The sequence below is a fragment of the Vanellus vanellus genome, assembly GCF_965231255.1.
Source record: "Vanellus vanellus genome assembly, chromosome: 1".
NCBI classification, from domain to species: domain Eukaryota; kingdom Metazoa; phylum Chordata; class Aves; order Charadriiformes; family Charadriidae; genus Vanellus; species Vanellus vanellus.
In genome coordinates, this window is record NC_138905.1 from 77,807,564 (window position 1) to 77,833,018 (window position 25,455).

The 25,455-nt window shown below is 39.9% G+C and overlaps 1 protein-coding gene across 1 annotated transcript; it reads left to right on the forward strand.

Moving 5' to 3' along the window:
• Window positions 1–1,346: 1,346 nt before the first annotated feature.
• LOC309672662 (1-acylglycerol-3-phosphate O-acyltransferase Pnpla3-like) lies at window positions 1,347–24,526 on the forward strand. Its single transcript, XM_082484221.1, has 9 exons — window positions 1,347–1,598; window positions 8,677–8,909; window positions 9,675–9,740; window positions 12,618–12,827; window positions 13,899–13,959; window positions 16,714–16,929; window positions 17,891–18,023; window positions 19,258–19,374; window positions 22,614–24,526. The coding sequence occupies exons 1-9, from the start codon at window positions 1,412–1,414 to the stop codon at window positions 22,903–22,905; spliced, it is 1,515 nt and encodes a 504-aa protein (XP_082340347.1). The 5' UTR covers window positions 1,347–1,411; the 3' UTR covers window positions 22,906–24,526.
• Window positions 24,527–25,455: the final 929 nt, after the last annotated feature.

Below are 25,455 nucleotides of genomic sequence, written 5' to 3' on the forward strand. Positions count from 1 at the left end.
TAGCGGTGAGGAAAATAGCCTGGAGAGCTGAAAGCATGATGGTATTGCTACACTGATACAGACAAGAGTCAGGGCTGGTTGACACCCACACAGCACCTTCTTCACACAGGCATATGCTGTAGCAAATAGACAGATCTCACACACTGCAGTGCCAATAAACGTATGGGCCTGTTTGCAGCTAAGTTAAGACACTGTGATGCAGCACTGCATTAAGCAGTTCTGTAAAGACAATTGCAAGTGATCATATTAATCGGTGCCAATCGCTGTCTGTGTCCTTCAGATTTTCTGGAGGTCTTCAGGTGCTTAAAGATGCCATTATGAGACCTCCAAAAGTCCATTGGTACCTGACACCTGGTTTTGATGGATCAGTCAGCTGGCTACTACTGAAGCTCTGCGAAATGACGCTCTTCTAGACTTCAAATGCTGTTTAGCTGCTTTCCTTGTACTTCTGTCTGTAAAATGTTGGTAGAACACGAACACGGAATTAAGCAAGTTAATGGTTTGAGATACTCGGGGGGGAAAAAAAAGCAGATTATTCCATAATCTTCCCTTTATAAGCCTAGTATTATCCTAATGAATTTTCTCCTCTTTTAAGGTTTATTACAGGATTATTAAGCAGCGCTTGCTCTTACAGCAGGTCATGAAATACAAACGACTGTACAGGCGACCACGACATATATTCCTTTGAGCCCTGGATAATCGGGGTAATTGCTAAACCCGCGCCTCCCACCGCCTCCACGGGCTGTGGCAGCCCTGCCGTGTCCCCCCGCACCCCCTTCCCCCGTGACTGGAAGCCGCGGCAGACCCCAGCGCTGCCTTCGTCCCTCACCCGAAGACTGGCGGGCGCGTCCCGGCGTTACCACAGCCCGGCTGCCACGGCCCGACCTAACCCAGCCCGGGCCCTGTTTCGCGGCGTACTGGCTGCGGGTGGAGTGCGCGGGACCCCAGCCCCGCGGGACCGGTTCCCTCGGGGCCAGGGGAGGAGCCGGCCGCCCCGCGGGGCGGGAGGAGGCCGGCATCCCGCGGAGGCCGCCCTGAGCGAGGGGGCTGAGGAGGCCGCGGGACCCGGGGCTGTGCCACGCCACTCGGGGCGCGGGTCACCCCGCGCGGCAGCCACCCCCACCTCGCGCGCCCCTTTCTGTCAAGAGAGGGGAGGGAGAGAGAGGAGGCGGGGTCTCATTTGCATCTGCCCCCGGGTTGGCTGGGGCGCCGCGGACCACCGAGGCGGGGCGAAGCGGGAGCGCGGGATTGGCCGTCGCGCGGGGCTCGGCGGGGCTGGGGCGCGGCCGCCATGTAAAGGCGCGGGAGGGCCCCGCCGCTCGAGATTTAGTCGCTGGGCAGCGGCTGCCGCGGCGGGACGTCGCGCCTGCCCTAACGCCACGCCCGCGCCGCCCCGCGCCCGCCGGTGACGATGCTGGACCGCGAGCGCGGCTGGAGCGTCTCGTTCGCCGGCTGCGGCTTCCTGGGTGTCTACCACATCGGCGCCGCTACCTGCCTGCAGGAGCGCGCCCCCCACGTCATCCGCGACGCCCGGCACATCTACGGCGCCTCCGCCGGGGCGCTGGCCGGCGCCGTGCTCGTCGGAGGCGGCTCTCTGGGTCAGCGGCTCCGCTCTTCCTCCCCGGCGGCGGCGGGGGGTCCGACGGGGCTGAGGGGGGGCTGAGGTGGCTGAGGCGAGCGGAGCGGCGGGCTGAGGCGATGGGCTGAGGGGAGGGGGGCGGGGGGGCTGAGAGGGCTGAGGCGAGGTGAGGTGAGGGGCTGAGGGGAGCGGGCCTGCGGGAAGGGGAAGGTGTGGCGGGCCGGGCCGGCTGCTGTTGCGGCGGCGGCGGTGGAGGGCGGCCGCGGCACGGCTGGGGCCCCGGGGAGCGCTGCGGGCTGGCGGGGATAGCCGCGGGGTCGGCTGGGCTAGGCTGTCCTTCCCTGCCCGGCTAGCTCTTTCTCTCTCTTTTTCGTTTTCTGCCCCCGAAGAGGAACACGAGCCCTTTAAGGAATTTAAATCCGAGCTGGTTCTATGGTCCTTTAGGTGCCGGGCTGTCTTTATTTCTCTTGCCTTACATCTCATCCCGGCGCATCTTATTTCCGAGTAAAATACATAAATATCATGCTTTTTCTTGAGGGTGGGGGAAGAAGGGGGTGGTACAGTTAGCATGTTTTCACCTTGGATGGATATTTAGCAACCTCCCGGGCTCAGGAAGTGGTCTTGCTGGTGCCTCATCTCATTTCAACACTTTCATAGTCAAATGGTCAGAGTTTACTACCCCCGGTACAGGGACAGACGTGTGTGTCCGTCGAAGGAGTTCCTGTGCCTCGGAATTGCAAATACCGGGTTGATGATAACTGCTCTTACCTTTGTGCAAAGTAGAGGAATTGAAAACTGTTGGGAGAGCAGGTGGCAGCTGAATCCTAACACCCTTCAAAGGAAGCAGACTAACCCTGTCATCCGTTTGAAACAAAATATTTATTGGGGAAAAAAATATATCCATTCTATAGTTACCTTTGCACATGAAGTTTCAGTTAGCTTTAACGTGCTCTCTCTAAAGCTTCTCCTTTCTTGAGGTAAGGCTCAGAGAGTTAAGGTCAGGGCTTAGGTTAGCTTTAACGTGCTTTTCCTCTTTAATCTGTGCACAGTGTATATTGCATAGGTCACTTAGGTATATGATTAGAAACAGTGGATTGATTTAAATCACTGATTTTACTTGTGATTTAGGTAACAGAATTAATCTTGTTTTTTATTTATACCGAATAAAATATGTTAGTTTGCAACTAAATATAGTCTCCCTTGTGAAATAAACACTTTTTTTCTAGTAGTAGGAAAAGTATACCTTACTTTTATGTCTTTAGGACTCATGAGAACCCAAATATACATTTATCTAGTGAATTAGACATGCTAGACATTAAAGCAAGCTTGATACAAGTGAAATATCAAGGTGTTTAGGGCAGTGACTGGAATGCAGTTAAAGTGTATGAAATACCTGGAAATCTGAAAATAGTTTTCCTTTTAAAGCAAAGTAATCCACTGAATAAAAGCTTGTCTGATTCATGACTTAACATGGATTGTTTTTGTTAATGGTACCTTAACAGCTTTAGAATGAGAAGGTTTTGTAAGTTCACATTTCATCTTACTTGTAGATGGAGGAAGAAAACAATAAGTGCTTATTTTGAAGTTGGGGAGGGTTTGGGTTTTGCTTTTAAATTTCTGAAGGAACAATTAATTCACTGACTAAAATGAGCAGAATTTCTCTGTACATGCAAGAGAGTAATGCTGTGAAATGCTTGTCGCTGCTGCTTAGCCACTGATCTCTACCACATATGCAGAATTTCTTCAAAGCTTTAGCAGTAAACTTATGTTACTTAAACTTTTTAATTTAATTTTGCTGTAATGTCCTAACATAACACACTTGAGTTATTATGAGCCTAATACCAGCTTTTAAAACAAATCATATTTAGCCACAATAACTATTTATTTTTAGAACATATCCAATTTTAAATCTTAAGTCATAGTAAATGATTTAAGAAGGAAGCTGCTTTAAATATTTGAAGTGGTCCTAAGCACTATATATATATTGTTTAACTGAAAGTATTTTATTAACAGCTTTTAAAATTTTTAGCATTTTAGTAATTAGAGACTTGCAGACTTCAAATTATTCCCTTGTCTTTCCCTTCTCGTATGCCAACTGAGACTTTTGCTCTTCTCTAATAGAATTAGATAGTATGTGTGTGATCACTGCCCAAGGTGTTGTATTTCACAGGCAAGTGTATTTTTTCTGCAAATTTAAAAAAACAAACAAACAAAACCCAAAACAAACAAAACCCCCCCAAACCCCAGGAAATAATAACAACAAAAAACAAACCAAAAAAAAACCTCGCTTGGGTATGTTGGAAGACAATTCAAAACCAGCCACATTGTTAAATCTGTGAATCATTGTAAATTCCTCCAGCTAAGAAGCTATTCCTGTGTCTTTTTAGCTGTTAGTTTTTTGTGAGTTTGTGTGAAAGCAGAGGATTGTAAATAAGCTCTAAAGAAACACTGTGGTATAATAATTTGTTATATTTAATTTGTTCATATTGTACACCTTCCTTACAGTGATTGAGAGTTGGCTGCGGGACAGGACTCAGAGGGTTGTGATCAGCGGCACAGAGTCTAGTTGGAGGCCTGTAACCAGTGGTGTCCCCCAGGGGTCAATACTTGGTCCTATTTTGTTTAATATATTCATTAATGACCTGGATGAGGGGACAGAGTGTATCCTCAGCAAGTTTGCTGATGATACCAAACTGGGTGGGGTGGCTGACACCCCAGAGGGCCGTGCTGCCATCCAGCGTGACCTGGACAGGCTGGAGAGCTGGGCAGAGAAGAACCTAATGAGGTTCAACAAAACCAAGTGCAAGGTCCTGCACCTGGGGAGGAAGAATGCTAGGCACCAGTACAGGTTAGGGGCTGACCTGCTGGGAGATAGCTTGGAGGAGAAGGATCTGGGGGTTGTGGTAGACAGTAAATTATCCATGGCCCAGCAATGTGCCCTTGTTGCCAAAAAGGCCAATGGAATCCTGGGCTGCATAGGGAAGAGCGTGGCCAGTAGGTCGAGGGAGGTCATTCTCCCCCTCTACTCGGCACTGGTGAGGCCACAACTGGAATACTGTGTCCAGTTTTGGGCTCCCCAGTTCAAGAGGGACAGGGAACTGCTGGAGCGAGTCCAGCGAAGGGCAACTAAGATGATTAAGGGCTTGGAGCATCTCCCTTATGAGGAAAGGCTGAGAGAGCTGGGACTCTTTAGCCTGGAGAAGAGAAGGCTGAGGGGAGACCTTATTATGGCATACAGGTATCTAAAGGGTGGGTTGAAGAAGGATGGAGCCAGGCTCTTTTCATTGGTTCCCAGTGACAGGACGAGGGGCAATGGGCACAGGAAATTCCATCTGAATATGAGGAAAAACTTCTTTACAGTGAGGATGACAGAGCACTGGCACAGGCTGCCCAGGGAGGTTGTGGAGTCCCCTTCCCTGGAGATTTTCAAGACCCGCCTGGATGCAGTCCTGAGTAATGTGCTCTGGGCAATCCTGCTTTAGCAGGAGAGTTGGACTAGATGATCTCTAGAGGTCCCTTCCAACTCTGATAATTCTGTGATTCTGTGATTCTGTGATATATTTTAACACACAGTATTTGTTATTTCTGCCGTTGTGGTTATAAGTCCCACGTGTTTTCACAGTTGCATTTCACTGTGGGAAGACAGAGCCAGACTCTTATCAGAGATGGGTAGTGGAAGGATGAGAGGCAGCAGAGACAAGCTTGGACATGACATATTCTGATTAGGCATGAGGAAAAGAAAATTACCATGAGGGTGGTAAAACGCTGGAACAGGTGCTCAGAGAGGTTGTGGGACCTCCATCCTTGGAAGTGTTCTAAGACTTGACTGGACCCAGCTCTGCATTAGTATGCTTGTCAGCGCACAAACTCTTGAGTGTGTATGTATATAGATGAATGGGGTCTTGACTGAAATTGACGTGCATCTTTCAGCTTTTACAGGTTTGTAGCTGGATGTTTTAAATTAAGGGGTTTCTTTATGCTTCATGTTGCCTGTTGGATAGGCAAACTGAGAGTCTGTAGAGTGTCAAGTTTGAATCAACGTAAACATTAGCCATTGAATGGGGAAAAAGTGTACTTTTACATACTGAGGAAGAAACTTTGCTCATTGTATTTGGGGGAGGATGGAAGGAGATTCTTAGAGGTGGCTGTTCTTTTGAGGATGAAGTGCATTCCAGGCTATTCCAAACTGGAACTGTTAAGGTGCACTCCTCTTGTTAGATCTTCCCCAGGGATGTCTAGGGTTTGTGGTATTTTGGTGGCAATGTGGTCGTCTGTTCTAGCGGGGCACTAAAGAGAACAGGTTTGATGGGGGCTGTAAATACAATGTCGGGTTTTACTCTGTGGGAAACAAATTAGTAGTTATTTAACCATTAAAAATAGGAATATAGAAATGTAGAAATATAACTGAGAATATAGAAATATAACTGGAAACAGTTCACATTTAATAGGAACATTAATTTCTTTAGCTCTCATGTTTCAAAAAATAAAACAGATGTACCAAGTTCTGCCTAAAATCCCAGTCTGACTTGAGCTCTAGCCCTCTGTCCCTTTCTGTTGTCATGGAAGGAGAGGATCCCATTTTGGAATATATCAGCCTAAGAGGTAACTGTATTTTTGTCCTGTTGAAGAAGAAAGGAAGAAGGAAAAGAAGTTAGAATAGTTTGAAGTCTGTTAAATTAATAATGAATAGCTTCTAAAATTTTCAGTGTTTTAATATCACATCCTCTTGGGTAGACACAACATATTCTCTTTTTGTGCTTAGGAACCCTCCTCAGATTTAAAATGGGTTACAGTAAACAAGTAAACTTGATTTTTTTCTTTTTTTTTTTTTTCCCCCCTGATAGACTACCTCAAATGCAGAGATTCTTATATATCTGAGTAAACTGTGAAATCAAATTTCATTTTGATGGGTAGTTATTTTCTGAAAAGAAGTTGAAATGAGAGAAGTTCAAGTTTAAACTGTTAGAGGTCATCAGTTTTGCATGCCTATAATGGCTTATGTAAAGTGAGCTGATACTTGCCTGACATTTTTTACAGTGAGAGGTATATAATCACAATACAAGGTGAGAGGGCGCCGGTGTGGTTTGTTTTTTTTTTTTTGTTTCCTGTAGAAACAGGCCTGCAGTGCAAATGAGTGAAGATGTTACTGTGCTTCAAACTTAAGTAATAGCCTGAGCTTCAATTTCACAGGATGCTAGCTAGAAAAACAGGGTGGAGACCTGGCAGAGAAGTGAGAGCACGTGTATTTGTTTGCTCACGTGTCCATGCACCCGGTGCTCCTGGTCTGTTTTTCAGAACAAGCAATTTACTTTCTTGGTGCATAAGTTTTCAAAAGTGTACTTATTTTGCAAAAGGAAGTTAATGTATGCACTAAGACTGCTGTTCCTGGACAGACTTCTGGTAGTTCAGTGTCTCAAACTCCTGCTAAGTCCCCAATTTCTCTCTTTAGAAAGCTTCACTAAATTAGTTTATTAAAAAAAAAAAAAAAAGCAGGTGGTGATTTATACCTGAGTGCATAAAAAATAGAACCGGTAAAACTGTCTACATAACTGCTGTTGAAAATAACTTCTTCACTTGCTAGGATGTGTCTTATGCCATTTTTTTAATTGTGTATAAAATGTGTTTTACTACCATAAGCATGTATTTGCTTAACAGTGAGCTGTGTCTAAATACTTTGCTGTCTTCTGGGGTGGGATGCGGGTCAGGCTACTGGTGTCAGTGGATTCATGGCCCAAGGCTTCACTCTGCAAGTGTAGAATGAAAAAAATTGTAGTGCTAAAAATGGAGTATGTCCGATACCTCAGATTTTTTTTAGAGTTAGTCTTTTGAACATGGACTTAAGTTTACTGTGCTAAGAGAAAGAAAGGTTTAGGTATTGCTATTTGGGGGGGGGGGGGGGGAAATAATATTGTAGAAAGATAATATTTTGGGAAATTATTCTGAGCTCAGAGGCTTAAGCAGAGTTGTTTCCAGTGCAGTGCTCACACTTAACTTGAAAAGTTGAATCCTATCTATTCTAGAAAGAGTCTGTGTAAGTTAAAATATGCAAGTTCTGAAAATATTTTTAGATGGCCTTGTAGCATATCAGTCAGGTTAATAACCCGTTACTTTGACCTTCCTCCCCACCCCCTTTCCTCTACCAAGTTGACAAGCTTATCGGGCAATTTCCTCATGGTATGCCCTGGAGACGCATGACATTAAAAATCCAAACAAAACATTACAGTTGGATGATTCTTCTTACTATGAACTTATTATGTGTGGTTGTTAAAGTGATTTTAGTGTTCTTTGGGAACAATTGTGTTTTCTGTAGTGTTTTGATCTAGTTCCCAAATGCTGATGTAATTGGAGAAAAAAATTATATGTCTGTTACATATAGGTAAAAATGCACCTATTTAGGTGGAGACCTGTGTGAGAGGTGTTACAGATTTCTTCCACATTCCTTACGGAGCTTTAAAAGCTTCCCTCCTGACGCTCCTTACCATAAGTTCACATTTAATGTTGCCTTTATTGTGTTTATATGTAAATGGTGCCCTGAAACATTACAGTTGGTTAATGTCTAACAGCTAGTAAGCTGTGATGAACCCAGGTGCTCTGCTGCTTCAGCAGACATACTGTGGACCTTACAACTGTGCATTAAACACCATAGGTTTTCATGGATGTTGCATATGGAATATGTCCATGCATGCTTACAGAAGATCATTCATCTTTATTTTTTCTTAAAGAATGTGTTTCTGGAAAGAATAATTCCTAATGGAAGCATGTTATGTGGGTATTTTACACCTACAGTCGACATACACTTGGTCTTGAAGGTCCCTTCCAACCTAGACAATTCTGTGATTCTATATAAGTAACTTAGTGGGTGGGTCTTCACCAGTTCTATTTGAAAGTCTAAATTGACTATAGTTTTTTTCCTCAGAAAGTTCCTAACTCTAATAAACTCTAGTGGTCAGTTATTTTATCTGTTAAAAAGCTCTTGAATTTTCATGCTAGCAATCAGAGAGAAAAGTTGGAGCTCTAGACATGCTTTATTACTGGAAGTGTGTTTTTTGGTTTTTGACATATCTTCTGTTCTTAAATGAAATGCATTTTATTTTCAGCTCAAGCTTGTGCAGATGTTCTGGCATTAGCCAAAGAAGCTAGAAAGCGAAATCTTGGTCCTCTTCATCCTTCCTTTAATGTGATAAAGATAATAAGAGATGGATTGATGAGAAATCTTCCAGAAAACACTCACCAGTTGTCATCGGGCAGACTGTGTATTTCACTAACCAGAGTATCAGATGGTAAAAATGCATTGATATCTAATTTTAACTCTAAAGAAGAAGTTGTCCAGGTATGTTTATTTCTGGCAGCTGTTAAAAGTTTCTTTAGTCTTAAGTCCGTTTAATGTCATCCATTGGATTTCCATTTTAAACATTTTAGGATATTGTGACTTTGACAGAAAGATTAATTCAAGCTTCATTACACTAAATGCACTTACTAGTTTTTCCAGTCAATGTATCTGTGAATTATTTTAGTGAGTAGGTGCAAGAGATCAATCTTAAAAAGGATAAGTGCCTTTAAAGTGCAGCATATCTAATGAAACTATATCCTTCATGAGTAAGAATTTTTTTAAGGTCATTCTTATAAAGGCCATGATCAAGAAACAGTCAAAAATAACTTTTTAAAATTCTTAATATCAGTTATAAAGCTAGTTTAATATGATCCCAGAATGTTCATATTTGTGTCCCCAGTTAGTTACTTTGGTTACTCAGAAAATGTATAGCTTGAACGAATGATCATAAACTTTCCTTGCTAATTAGCTTTTCTAGAAATGGTCTTTTAGTGAGTCTTATCATTTGTTTACATTCTAAACATTAGAATGTAACATTGGTTACATTCTAAAAAGAGAAGTGTGGAATACCCTCATCCTGTTTAAAATAATGCTTGATAATACCCTTTTCTTTTTCTTCTTTTCATTCAAGTGTACTTGCTGAGGATTTTTTTGATTGCTTGCTTGGTTGCTTTTGCTAACAAATATCTAAAGAGATAAAGATAAATGATAATTTCAATAATAGAACAGTTACCATTTAATTTATATGGTCTCATTTTCCTACAGGCTTTAATCTGTAGTTCATTTGTCCCTATTTATTGTGGCCTAATTCCACCATCATTTAGAGGTGTGGTAAGTATCTATTGTTAAGATCTAAAAATAGTTCTAGCTATCCTGAAAATATTAAGAGATAACGTGTATGTTTCTTTGGTTATCCTACTGTAAAATAAATACCTCCGTCGAAGCTTCTAGTACTGTAACTGTATGTTAGAACTTCTCAAAAAAAGTAAGGAAATACTAAATTTGTGGAAGATCTGTTATGTATGTTTCTTCTTCACCCTGCAAAACACACTTGTGCATGCTTGTGCTCTCTTAAATTTCTTGCTTGCTGATGCAGTAATTAAAAGAGGATATTCTAAGCTAGCAACTATTTAACTTCAGGATAAATATTTTTTGAAGAAAGTGATGTTCATTCACCTGCACAATTTTATAGGGAGGGTCACTTATACTTGTTTGTTTAAAAAAATATCTTGTAAAATAGTTTATTGTATATCTTTGTGTTCTCGCTGTAGGCAGATCTGCCTTAAATCTGGATTAAAGTTCACATTCAGTAAGATGTAAACAAAGCTTTTTAATATCTTCCATCATTTGTATTCAGTGTAAGAAAGGTTGCTTTCTAAAGGTAAAGTGTCAGTATATTAGTCTGTTCTATTACTTCTCAGGAACTATTGGTTACAAAACCTCTTAATACTTCATGGCTATGCTGGATTTTCTAAAATCCCCCATTAAAGGGGAAACAACGGCAAAAGAGTGAGTGTAGTTTGTTGTAGGCGTTCTCATTAACGGGTCTGGAAGCAGACATGCATTTCAAAATCAAGGCAGTGACATTCATGGGTTATTGTTATAGTGTTGTATTAACTTGCATTTGCTTTCCTTCCAACATTGGTGCTCCTTACACAAGGAGAGGGGAAGAATATTGAAAGAAAACTTAAAACATCTTTAACAGTGGATGATTACAGACTGTTCTCAAGGCAATTTGGAAGTGCTAAAAGGTCAAGGATAGATGTGAAATGTATTTCTTTCTTCATGCTGAAATTTAAGCAAAAGTAATTAGAACCGTATAGGGATTTTTTCTTTATCTATACTTCTAAACCTTGTATGTCTCCTTAAACTCTTCCAGATTAAAGGTGTTATGAAAACAGGACGTTGGACTGAATCCAAGGTTTAGGTGGATCCAGGCTAATCTGGCTATTCAGTTCTTGTCACTAGACAACAATGTTATTTTAAAAGGCTTAGTTCAGAGTACAAAAACATACAAGTGATGCTTTATTTGGGCCTGTTTTGAGGGCAGGAAGGAATCATTGTATCCTTTTGATCTTTGTGATTATTTTGATATGATTGTAATGCTTAGGAGGCGTTTTTGATGTAACTTGGTAAGAATACCACAGTTGCATATGCTTGGCATGACTCCTGTAGGGTTTAAACAGAGTAGAATGTCAGGTATGTAAAGTTTGTAGAATCTTGCTGTTTACTGGCTTGGTGCTTCATGCATGTATACTTTAAACCAAAGACTTAAGTATAACTTCCAATAGGTATATCTAACTGCCAGTTTTGAAGCTTTTGGGTGTGGTGGGTTTTGTTTGGGTTTTGGTTTTTTTACCCCTTTCAAACACTGTGATGGTTTTAGATTAAAAAAATTACCAGGGGGAAGAGATAGGCAGAAACTCTGAATAATTAAAACCATTTACCTCTGTAGAACAGTAACTTGGGTGTGTACTTCCACCTCTTAATAATTTCATGAGAAGTCTGCATGCTATGGCTCTTCCTTTGCCAGACCTGTTGTGTTGTATTGTACTTGATACTTCCACAAAGGACTCGGTGATTGCACGTCTGCTTTAGCGATTGCATTATACACCTATATGAATTTTGTCAGTAGCTGCATGGTGCTGGGTCTAAAGAGTGTCCAAGAAAGTGGAAAGGTAGGAACAGGCTTCCCTAGAAGAGTATGTTGGATAAATTGCTCCGAGCTGTTCTCTTTCTAATTTGCTTCTCAGAATGGTCAGGGAGTGAGTATGAAGGCAGATGAAATAGATAATCCAGGTTGCTCCTGCTCAAGTCACTTGCTCTGTTACATTTACATTTTACAAGGACCCACAGGTTACGTCTGTTGCCTAGTTAGGAAGAAGGAAAATGTGTCCCTTAGACCAGCAAAGCTGGTGGTCTTTTGCCACTGTCAGAACAAACTAGCTACAATTGGCCCCACTGAAAAGATGGCTGTTGTGAGCAATTGGAGTTGTCTTTAGCCATAGCAGCTGCTGCACTATAGATTAGTTATCCTGATACAGAACTCTTCAGTTCTTGGATCTTAAAATATCTGAGATGGTGATGCACTAAAACGACAGAAAGGGGCAAGTCAACATGAAGGAGACAAAGCATAACCTGGAACAGCTTCTAAACTTGCACTCAGAATAGATATCCCTGACTGTTGGTGAGGTTTCTGAAGCATTGTTCACTTGCAGTTTCTTTATGTCCAAATATTTTTTATGCTTTTATATCAAATTCTAATCACTAAGAATAAGAGTAACTTAAAATTACTCTAACTGAATAGTTTAGTATCATGGAACTTGGAGCTATTCTTTTACTTGTATTCTTTCTAAAGAAGTACTCTGATAGCTCTTTGGTTGGTGTTCTCCTTTGAGGAAGAGGAGACAGCAGCACTACTTTTTCTCTGCATGTTGTGTAGGATTATGATCTTTAAAACGGACTTGCTCTTTCTTAAACATACAGACAAATCCCAAATAGAGCACTCTTAGGCTATCTATGTAACTATAGGTAGAAATGTTTTTTAACTGGCATTAGAGGACAAAGCATGCTACTCAACATATTTAGCCCAGGCGCATAGGCAGAGACTGTTCTGTTACAGTCTTAAGTGCTATTTAATTCTTGCATGGGAAATCTGCTAGCTGGAAACTTTCATCCTTTGCAACTTATTTCTTTTAATTTTTGTAGCGTTATGTGGATGGAGGAATCAGTGACAACTTACCTCACTATGAGTCTAAGAATACCATCACAGTTTCGCCTTTTGCTGGGGAGTGTGATATCTGTCCAAAGGGGAATTCTGCTAACTTTCATGAAATGAATGTGACCAACACCAGCATTCAGCTCAGTTTGGGGAACCTGTATCGTTTAACACAAGCGCTCTTTCCACCAGAACCTAAGGTAACTCACTGCCTTCATGTAGTTACTAAAACATCTTTCCATATAAAAGCCTTGTTTTTGCAGAAAGCTACGGTAATCTTAGCATTTCATCTAGTTATATAAACTTTCCTGGTGACTATTCTCTTCTTGTTTATATTTATTTTTTCATAGTTTTGTCTTCATTTTTCTGCATGTCCTGCTACTGGCTTTCAGTATTTATTTGGGAATTGGCATAGCATTCTATCATAAAATCAACATTGGGAAATTAATAACTGTCAGTTGGTAGTCCTTTCATGTTTACCTACTAACCAGGTGCTTCAGAACTTACAAGTTCTAAAGCTTCATGGTTTTATAAAGTTCTCAATACTTCACACAGGCAAGTTGCCTTTAAACTTTGCTACGTGCTGTTAATTACAGATCTGCTGAGGGAAATGCTCTTGGGTTGCCAGTTGGCTTGGGATATACTACAGAGGAGAAGTAATGTTCCTGACTGCTATAGATATGTTTTTTTTTTTAATTGAGGGCTTTTTGACCACTTGAAGAAAAATGTTAAATTCTATTTATGTAGGCTTTAATTTTTTTTATTTTTTTCTATCTAGGACTACTGTGTAGGTGAGCTGGTGTTGCATCTGGTGAAAGATGTTTTCATATGGAAGACAAAGTCTGAGTTTGAGCATGAGAATTGCACAGCTGACTTTTCATAGTTTTGGGAAGTGGGAAGCACTGGGAGGGAAGGAGGGGGATTGGCATACTCCAGGCCACCCTGTTTCATTGTTGCTTGCATCTGCTGAAAGGCTAGTCAAAGAAGCAAAAGGGGAGGAAATTCTTGCAAACTGTTAGAATGCTGTCCTTTTAGGTGAATAATTCAGTGCATCTGTAATAGCTGAGAGATAAGTTTATGTATGCATGATCACATCTGCATCATTGCAGTAGGCATATTAACCTGAATCTGTTGAATTATAGCAATTGTTAATGCAAATTTTTTTCTTACAAGAATGGAGGGTGGGTGAAAGTGGCTTTTCATTCTGCAAACTGTCCATCTTTAGTTGAATCTCCTTTTATTTGTCTGACTCATTTACCCTGTGCTTGCAGGTACTAGGAGAGATCTGTGAGCAAGGATATTCAGATGCTCTCAAATTCTTGAAAGAGAATGGTATGTCACACTTGTGGATAATTATTGATGATGTGGTCTTAACCTGAGCTTAAAAAAACCCAAAACAACAGGGTGAGGGGGTTGTATGTAGCTAAGAAGGGGCTAGGTCCTTGAGATATTTGAAGGGATCATGGTAAGTTTAGTTCTTGTAGAAATCGGAGAGTTGCCGTAAATATTCACCTGAGGTAAGCTGTGCAGCCACACAGAAATTGAACTTTTGGGTTTTCGTCAAATTTGTGTGAAGTGAATGTTAAAGTTTTGTTAAGTGAAATTACCAAAGAATTTCAATTCCAGGGAAATCATATTATTAGTTTCTTTTGTTTTAATCATGAAGGATGGGAACAGGCTACTGTTTCCCGCTCCTGTGAAACCCTTACCTTCTTATAACCTCCCCTGTCGTGGTTTAACCCCAACTGGCAAATAGGACTGTGCAGCTGCCTGCTCACTGCTGCCGTGCTCCCCCACCCCCTGGTGCTATGGGAGAGTCAGAAGAGTAGAAGTGAGAAAACTCGTGGATTGAGATAAAGACAGCTTAATAAGTAAAGCAAAAGCTGCACACGCAAGCAAAGCAAAACAAGGAATTAATTCACCACTTGCCATCAGCAGACAGGTATTCAGCCATCTCCAGGAAAGCAGGTCTTCATCACACATAATGTTTATTTGGAAAGACAAAACGCCTAAACTGGGAATGTCCACCCCTTCCTCCTTCTTCCCCCAGCTTTATATGCTGACCATGACTTCATATGGGTATGAAATATCCCTTTGGCCAGTTTGAGTCTGTTGTCCTGGCTGTGTCCCCTCCTAGCTTCTTGGGTGCCCTCTTGCCTTCTTGTTGGCAGGCCAGTACAAGAAGCTGAAAGTCCTTGACTGCTTAGCAACAACTAAAATATTAGTGTGTTATCAACATTATTCTTATCCTAAATCCAAAACATAACACTATACCAACTGCTAGTACGAAAAATAACTCTGTCCCAGCCGAAACCAGGACATTCTTTCCGCTGTCATCCAAGTGAATTTCTAGGTAAAGCCTTATAGTCCAGAACTGGGAGCTGGCCAACATTAAGAAACTGTCCCATACAAATTCTTAGTAGGTATCGTGAAAAACTTTAGAAGAGGACAACTTGTAATGTAGCAGTTGTTGGGACCCAGATAAGTTTGGGAAGAATTAGAAGTTGCTCTGTGCTACTCCTAGAATTCTAGTAACATATTTTATGTTAATAAATGTTATTGCTCTGCATGCTTTGAGACAAACAAGTTAAAGACAGTAACTTGATATTAGCGTAAAGTTAACCATGTGTTAAATATGCCTAGCCCCTGTAGTCTTTGAATGCAGAAGCAAATTGGTACTGGGTCAGATTAGAGCTATGGAAACTGAAATGTGATGTTTGCTCTATTACAGATAGTACCAGTTGCACTATTGTCATGCAGTCATAGCCTGATGTGCTCACTGCTTATACTCTGTTATAACTAAACATTAACTATTCAAGTTTTCTTGAAACAGTTTTCTTCGCTGTTAAAGAACATCAGGGTTCTGCTTAAGAGTCTGATTTTCTAGTGATGTTATTAAATATTTAATGAGAGAGTCCTGCTTTATACTTTTTACTAGCTGATTAAAAGCACAAGCTATACAAAAAGCCTATCATTTGTGGTTGCCTGTGCTAAGATGGGTTCTGTTGCTGTATTGCACCCACAAGTTTCCTGTGTGCGTGTTTCGATCTTGCACTAATATCTGAGATTCCTTGCAGCTCTTCCTCAGTGTCTGTCCCCCATGTCCTCTGCATATTGCACTATTGTCTTCCTTTTTTCACTGATCCTGTGATCACCTTTGTTCTTATTCTGTCACGGGTTTGTCTTACTTCAAATTTTATCAGTGATAATGATAACCTTTCCAAACTCGTTCATTATATGTGTTCTTTCTTCTTATTTCAACTGTAGGAGTTAATTCCACCCCCCACCCCCCCACCTGTAACACTTCAGATAACTTTTCTGCTAAATCCACTGTCTATTCTTTTGACACTTGTCTCTTAGGAGTAATTGCAAGTAGGATACAGATTCTGTTGTATGTAGGTATGGATCCTAGTCAAATTTGGTAGTCTTTATATATAAAAACTTTCTAATGCTTTTCTGGAAACTGCACCTAGATACCCTTCTTGTATTTTTTTTTTTTTTACTTTGTGCTCATTATCTAGTGCTTGTTTCTAAGGTAATTATCAATGCTATTTCTTAATTGGCACCAGTTTTGCAAGGCAACCAATGTTGATTTAGATCTGTACCTTGGATATATGTTAAAACAATATTGTACCCTACTTGCTTTCCTTCTCCACCCTGTTGTAGCAATACCTCAAAGTACTAACGTGATACCTCCCATGTCACATTTCCCAAATGTCTGATGTGTTTTAAGTCTTTTCTTTCAAATAAATATTAAATCAGTTTTCCTCCTCTCCATTAAATCATTTGTTTTCTTGCCGGAAAACAACTTTGCTAAATGACTGTATGTTTCCAGTGCAATTTTAGTTAATTGTTCACTTTTTCCTTTTCTTTAGAACATGTTTTAAAGTAAACCTGCAAAAGAGCATTCATTCATCAGTGTGATTAAAAGTTTGTGGGATTATAAGAGCATGAGCAATATTTGACACTGGGTAGATAATGTTCCCTCAGGATAGGCCTTTGAACAGATACACAGATTACGGGTACTGTACAGGTACTTTGAAGACCCGTGGATCAAGCCTAAGTGGAAGCTCTTGACTCTTTCAGGTATTCTGAATGACTCAATTTATATCCACTTGCCCTTCACAAAAATAAATCCTCATGAGGCTGCACAACACCTTGACCATATGAAGAAAAAAAAATTGATAGAAAATAACAAAGTAGAAACTTTGAAAATGGAAGTACATAATGACCAGTTGAAGCAAAATCCATGGCCTTTGGAGAAGAGCATATTTGAGAGTTTACCTCCTAGACTTCGTAAAGGTACATTCTTCAAACTGTTTCCTGTAACTTTGAATGGCGAACTTTGATTTATTTTTTTCCCCCCTGTTTACTCTTATAATTTGTATAAGATGCTTTTCATTTAATCTTATAACTGCTGGTGATATTAGAGACTAGCTCAACCCCAAAATGTTCTTTAAATACTTCTTGAACGTGAACATGTACGTTTTGATTTAACTACAGAAATAAGATTGAAGCAGGAGGAAGGAGCTACTTTCAACACTGCAGAGTTGTGAATTGAATTCTCATTTGGTTTTGGATAAATTTTGTACGTGCAGAGTGTTTTTGTAAGCATGTATTTCACAACGAAGTTGAACCTCAAATCCAAACACTGGTTATCTCCATCTTATTTTTAAAATAGACATCTGTAGATTTCTGACTCTCTGGCTTTCCTGTCTTTTTTAATAAGCTGTTAATAGACCAAAACCACTTCTGGTATTTCTTCAATCTGTATCTTTTACCTAGCTTTTTTTGTGGATAATGATGGGTATTTTCAAGATCTGAAACTTGTGATCCCAGGACCTAGGAGAACAAAATTTGAAGTGTGATATTTCTTACAACCATATGTGATAACTGAAACATGTGGTACTCTAGAATTTAAACAAACTCCTTAGAGTTATAGAGTCCCTAACAAGACAGCAATCTGATCTAAAACACATAAGTATATTTTGAGAGGTGAACGTTACATGCTCTTATTAAAAATTAATTCTTAGATGTATTGCTTGAAAGTTCTGACTAATGCTTTTTGTCCCTGTGGTATGAGTCTGTGTTTCCCATATTTTAAAATAGCATAGGGAAGCTTTACAGGAAGAGTGCCTTGAGAGGAATTCTATCTGAGTCTTATTCAGTAACACTTTTTAATGTTGATTACCAAACTCTGAGCAAATTATTTAAACTGTTTTTAAATAGTCTAACATCTCTTTCAAAAATAATTATTCTTAAGCACTACAGGAAGCTTGTAAAGAACAAAATGGATTCTATGCTCAGTTCTCTAAACTCTTCCCAATGCGGGTGATATCCTACCTGATGCTACCATATACGCTACCAGTGGAGTCTGCTTACTCTGTTGCTTTACGGTAAAGAATTTTTAATGAACCATTTTAGAATTGTTACACTTTTGGAAGCTTACTCATTGAGAGCTTATTCAGTGTTGTAGACATTCTTGTGCTCTAGAATTCAAGTGGTAACTGTCCAAAGGCCATTATTTCTACCTATATAATGCATCCTCCTAAAGCCTCTATAGTCTAAGGCTAGATAAACATATTAAGAAGATTTCTAAACAATTTACTTTTATGACTAGCAGCTGTCTCGTAATTGCTTGAAAGAAGCACTGTTAACTTTGTTTTCCAGGAGTACATTCTTTATAACTATATTCTGCAGTGGTATTTGAACTCTGTCTAGACAGTTCTTGTGCTTTAGCTTCTTTCTGAAGTCAGGAGTGAAATCCAGTGTTTACTCAGCATATAAATTTTTTTACTGGTTTTATTTAGGTTGACTGAAAGTCGTGCTCTTGAAACAGGGCTTAATTTTAGAGGTTTTTCAGGTCTCGTAAAGGAGAAATTATGCTAAATGAGTGCACCATGAACCCTAAGCTTTGTGTTTGCTTAAGAGAATTCCAGTCCTTGAACAGCAGATGTCATTACTATCTTTAGAAAATACTTGAAAAATCAAATGTTCTATAAATGGAACCACCTAGAAGTCCAGTACAGTATTATTTTTTTTCTGTGCCACTTAATGTGGCACTTCTGTGCCATTTTTGGTGGATGGAGAGGAAGCAAGTTTCAACAGAATTGTAATGTGGGGTTTTGCCCCTCGTCCCCCTTTCACGTAACTGACTTCTGTTAAGAGCGTCATAAGGGAAAAAAAAATTCATTTGTGACATTGTTTTGTTTCTGCCTTCTATTTGTTCTTCCACTGTGTTTTTCTTTTTTTCTTCCTTGCTCTTCCACCTAACTTTAAACTGACCAGAAAGTTCCCACCACACAGAAAGAGGTCTCAGAGACAAGATTTTTTTGCAGGCTTCCTAAACGTTGGTCACAAGGTGTGGAATGCACATACTGGTCAGCTGCTCAGTGTAGATCAGAGATGCAGTGGTATTTGCTGCCATTTTTCTCAGCTTGTAGAAAAGCAATGAGTGGACTAGATGGAAATTAAGAGAGGTTGGGAAGATCCAGAGACTTCAGTGGGGGAGTTAACTTGGGGAGAATGAAAGCTCTGTTATTTTGTTGGATGCTGGATGTGATATATAAGAATATAATGCAGACTGAATCTACTGCTTACAAAACAATGTGTATTTGGTTTTGACTGTAGGCTAGTAAACTGGTTTCCTGACATGCCTGCTGATGTTCGATGGATTCAAGAACAGCTTTGTCGGATTGCTGGTACAGTTTATTCCCAGGCTAAAAGCAAGCTGTTTTTTACATCCAGGTAAAGTGGAGTGCCGCTGCATGCAAATGATGTGGTTTTAGAATTTCTCTCTCTTTTGTCAGAGCCTCAAGTACTAATAAGTTTCTTAAACAGACTTTAACTTTCTCAAAGGTAACACAAAACAATTCTCACTGCTTCTAATCCTTAGTGTTGTTTCTTAAGTATATTTTCTGGTGCTTCTTGTTTATAACTGATCAATGATTGCTACATATTGTAGATGAAGAGGTGTTGCCTGTTTGTAGGCTTATGCGTTTTGGGGAGAGGGGTGGATTATAGAGCAAGCATTGGGCTGAGAACAGAGACCTTGTTTCTTCTCTGTTCCACACAGCTGGATCAGTCAGAAAGAAAAGAGGAGGAAAAGGTTGCTCAAGATATTCTAAATCAAATATAGCAGATAGGAACTGAAAAACATTGGGAGAAAGACTAGATTCTTGGGAATCTGGACAGGAAAGGTTGGAAGAGTTCAAAAGCAGATGAAGGACAGTCTTGTAAGATAGTTGGGAGGAATTAAAATAAAAAATTCTCCATATACATCTTAGGTACCTCTACTTCTGTGGAGGAGAAACTTCTACTCTAGCCTGGTTGTAACTAGGTTCATTATCCTTCTCTTGCCAAGCTGGTGTGAGATCTAGTCTTTCAGACGTTTTACTTCTGTTAAACTTTGTAGCACTATGCGTATGGAGGAATTGGTGACAACTCATCTCAGTATGAATCTAAGAATACCATTACTGTTTCACTTTTTGCTGGGGAGTGTAGTATTTGCCCAAGGAGCTCTGCAAACTTTCACAAAATGAATATGACCAATATTCATCTTCCTTCTAAAAAGTGGACTTATTGCTGGAACTGAGAGTTGCACAGCCATATCAGAGTAGTGCTGTAAGTAGAGAAACACAGGCTGTCTCTGAGGTCCAAATGCCTGTAAATATGAAGTTTCCTAAGATTTGGCCTGAAAAAGCATAAATCCAGACTTCAACAGAGTATGCCATATCTATTTCACTGTAATTTTTCTGATGATTGTCTCAAGTCCTGCAGTTGCTGGGTAGGAGGTAAAAGAAGGGGGAGAGAAATTAGCCCGAAAAGCTGTTAGGAATGAACAGAATTCTTAAATGCTTCATAAAAGCTTCCAAGAGATATAGCACTGGAGACTCTTAACTGCAGCAGTTATTTCAATTAAAGCATGGCCATGTTACATATACAGCATATTTTTAAATTAAAATGAAAAATACCCTTTTATTCAAGCCAAGAGTTCTTGACCTTTTGTCTTCCTTGTTTTTAGTAATAAAGTTAGATAAGGAGGGAGATGAAAGACGCTCTTTTTTGCCCTGGCAATGCTATACGCTGAGCCATCAGAAACGCAGATTTGATATGTCTGAGAAGAACTGCTTGATCCTACTTCCTTATAAGAGGCTTTGCCAGGTTCTGGATTGGCATCATGAAAGATCCTATTTGTATGCTCCACCCCTCAGAAATACAGAGTAGTCAAACTTACTGTTAAAGGTTCTGGCTTAATGGAAAGCTTAATGGAAGACTTAATAAGGTTGAAGCTTGGGATTCTTTTCCCCTTTGAAAGTATTAAATGGTGGCTTTAATATTAGGTTGTAAAGATATTTTCTTTTTACAATACTCAGTTTTATCCAGAATTCAGAAGCATATAATTCCTGTATACAAATAGCCTCTCTTCTCTCTTTCTGAAATCAATTAAAGCCTTTTCTTGTATAACACTAGTTGGCCTTTGAGGCCATCTCTCTGAGCAGAAATGTAGTTCTTGGTATATATTTGTGATCATCCTACTGTCCCCTCTTCAGTTATTTCATACCACATCCAGCGTGCATACATCATCCAGTGTACTTTTTTCCTTCTTTTCTTAATGATATTTCTGATTCGCAGCTTCTTGATGTTGCTCATATTCCAGCCTTACCAATCATGAGACTCTTCATCTAAAATGGGCATTAGGAAGGCACAAAATCCCTAGACTGTCCCAGATCTAACTTTTCAGAGGGGTTATTTGGTCATTGAGGCATGATTAATCAGAAACATTTTTTCTCATCTTGTGGAAAGAGCAAGCTCTTGGGCCTAAAACAGAACATGGTAGTGATGTGGCTTTTGCTGTATGCTTTTATGATAACTTCAGGGTGATCAGCTCCCACTGAAGTGTTTACACTGTCAAACTTCTAAGTTTTCTGAAGCCTTCCTTCAAGTGGATTCCTCCTTCAGGTAGCTAGGTCCCAAGGCTCTGTGTATAGAATCCTGCATTGTATTCTACAGGTGGCTTTTTGTGAGCTTGTACATTGTTTCAGCATCCACCGAGAACCTACTGCTACTTTTGCATAAAGTTATCCGCCCCCCATCTCTTTTAACGTTCTTCACTTTATGTCATCAGATCTAGCTTCTGTTTTGGAATCAAACTTAAATCTCATAAAAATTTGTGCTGTTTACAGTTTGAAAATCCTTTTAGGAAACTTAACCTGGTGGATGGTATCTTTTAGTGCACCTAAACTTCAGGTATGGAAACTGGCATTGAAGTGTGTGTATGATGAGTTGGGTTTTCTTGTGTGTGAGGGTGGCGCTGCAGGTTGTTTTGTTTTGTTTTGTTTTTTCCCAAAAGCACTGCAAGAGAGGAGAGAGAACTTTAAAGAAAAAACTGGGTATTCTTGGTGACAACTTCAGTTTCCTGTTTCTCAGATTGGAAAAGACTAACCTGGTGATTCAGGTGCTTTTTTAGAGTGTAGGAAAGTTCTGTTCCAGCTGTTCAGGTTGGTGATAATTAGCTCGTTGTGAAGTGGAATGCAGAGATGGCACTTGGGAAATTGAACAACTGTATTTTTCACTCAACTTGTAAATGTTGAGATTGTTCTTGTTAATGTTCAAGTGTAAAGTTGGTGCTGTGATTGGTAAATCAGCAAATATTCCCAGTGGATAGCTGGGGGTAGATCAGGACTATTTAAGAGATAATGTACAAAACTGGGTCTACCCTTTAAGCCCATCAGAACGGTCTGACTTTTACTGTAACTATTTTATACCTACTTCTGAGGACAACCCATAATGGCGGAGTGCCCTTCTTTTAGATATGATTGTTTCAAGATCCTTTTCCTGTTGTCCCGTATCCTAACTCACTAAATGCATTTAGAATTAACTTTTTTCCTCTAGTGTTCTTCTTTTTATATGAAGATTCCCTGTCAGACATGTGAACGTCACTCAAACACTAATAAACTTTTTTTTTTTATTATTTTTTTAAACAGGAAAGACAACTATACATCACTAAGAAAATGTCAAACTGTCCCATCTGCTGTGGAATTTCATTCTTCATACTGCCATCTTAAAATGCCTCACTCTTCTGCAGACCTTGAAACCTGGCTCTGGGAATCTTCATGCTTCATGCACTCAGCTATGAAAAATGCTTCTACTAACATACAGGAACATTCAGACTTAAACTCCTATCCTAATTTTCTCCCAAATTCTGATGAGTCTGGACTGGAAATGGATTTTGACTCTTCCTCAGAGACAAGTTTCCATACTGCTCCAGAGTATTAATTTGGAAGTAGATGCCACAGCTTCCAAAATTCCAATTTGGCAGAGAAATTTAAATCCTAAAGGACTAAAGATCACTTTGTTTATTGCCAATAAATCTTGGAAAATCATTTGTTTACAGCTTCCTGACAAATCTGCCTTGGAAATTCTACTGTTTTAAGGATTATAAAAACAGTGGCTGCTATACTAAGTAACAGACTACAATTCTGTTGAAGCACCAGCTCAATCAACTGTAGTAAGACCTGTAGTAAACAGTGTCTCTCTGGAAATAATTTTTTTTTTAAATCTCTTTCTAGGATAAAAATGTGAATTCTGTAAACAGATTGTTAAACAAACGAGCATTGATAACAAAAGCTTTTTTAAAATATAACTCTTAACAATACTATGTGTTAGTATTACTTTTATAGCACTTAAATGAAATTGGACTTTTATTTCATAAAGTGAAATATACAAATGAGCTTTTTAGTGCCCTCCAGTGTCCGTTTGCCTTATGTTTAAACATACTGTTGTGTTTATGGAAAAGTTGTCTGCATGAGATACTGTAGGAACGGTATTATTCTAGGTTGTTGTACATATTCCACAGTTCATATTACTTCTACTCTATGGCTCTTTCCCTTTTCAAATATTTCAAGGGAAAAAGACATAAGAAATGGGACACATTCCCCTGAAGTGTAAACAGGTACAGTTTCAGTGATTTCGGAGGACTTTTTGTTCTTAATAAGGACTCAATACTTGACTAAGTATTGAAAAGTAGGTAAAATAGTGACTGTGATTATTAGCAAACAGTAATTTGAGAAGGTGTAAACTTACAAAAATCAACATAGATCAAGTGGTTAATGATGCTTAGGTCTTCTCTCTAATTGCTGCCCAATCTTTCTCAAATCATTTTTTCCCCCTCCAACTTGAGAGATTTTTCTTCCCTTCTTTCACTTCCCTCTTGCTAAAGGTGGGAAGAAAAAAACGGGTCCCTTCTGTCTCAGTGAGGTATGATAACCCGAAGGAAGTTTTCCAAGACCAACTGTTAGAAGAAGCAAACGTGTAAGATGTAGTGGAAGCATCAATATCCAGGGAGCTGTCTCGAATAATGGGTTGAAAGTTAGCCAAATCACATCCGTATTCAGTGATGAGCATTGCAAAACTCTTTCCACTTCAAAGGTTCTGCATAATTTTAATAAAGACAGCAGATTACTGTATGAATACATAAGGAGAAGTAAATAACTGTTAAGATTATTCTTTGGATGTTTTTGTTATCATGTCTTGTACAATTTTTTTTAAAGTAGAAGGAAACAACAATGGCTGTAAGTTGGGTTTGCGCATGTGTTTGTGGGCAGGTGTGTGACATGTGAAGGCTTCTCATTCATGCAACTTGGGTGCAGCCCAAGGCTGACACTTGTAGATGCTTCCTGAGAGCATCTGGTACGAGGAGAAGCAGTGATGCCTCTCCTGTGATGCTCAGGAGAGGGAACTTGGGAGGGTGAAGTCTGTCAAACAGCAAAATGTAGCACTTCTGAATTGGACCAGGCTTTGAGCAGTTTCGCAGTTGTGATTTCCCTAAGCTTGCGGTGCTGAATTTTACAACATGAAAATTGATTTTAGAAGGGGGGGGGGGGGGGACGATGACACGATGACACGATGACAGAGGAGGAAGTGTCAAGCTATCCATTTCCATACTGCAGGAGACTGGTGCTATTTTACTACAACTCGTTTGTTTCTGCTGTGTATATATCTACAAATTTGCAAGAAAAGTTGGAAATGTTACTCTAACTACAATTAAAAGATACACAATCTGTTTTATATTGTCTTAAATGACAAAGCTTGAAGTTGTAAAATTAATTTATAATGTCCTGCAAAACGTTGGTTTTACCAGTATGTGTTAGAATTTAAGCAGGAATGCTTAATTGTTCTATTAATGACATTTGAATCAACCTTAACTTCTGTTGTACACAGCTCCAATTTTGTCTCCTTTTTTCTAAAATAAAAAGACATTCTGTAATCATGTTTTCTAAGTTTTCTGGAGTATAATTCACCTGGTGTAAGTTAAATCACAATGCGTTAATTGCATCGAACATTTAAAGTACTTAATGGTTGTGAGGTGTCTATTTTCTAAGAGTAGTAACCCAAGTTTGAGATGCTTATTCATGCTCCACCTGGACCTGGAAGTCATCACAATCTAAAGTCTACTTTATTTGCAATCCATTAGTTTGCAAATAACTTTTTTAAATAAACAATTCATAAAAACAGAGGAGGGGCTGGAGGATGAAAACACACGCCCTCTTCCTTCTTAGCTAAAACTCAGTAAGGTGGTGCGGGTAAAGGGTCAGTTTAAGACGACCAGTCTGACGTCATATGGCCCAGTGAGCTGTTGCCACTCTAGGTGTTGCGACGTCACTTTAGTTCTTGATGACGCCTTAGATGGGCGGGGTGTTAATTTTTCCATCGCTCACCTCCGGTAGGCAGCACTGCCTCAGCTTTAGCGTGCTGCTGCAAAGGGACACACGTGAAAAACGACTGTTTCGTCCCCAAAAAGCCCCGGCCCCTTACGATGGCTGCGCA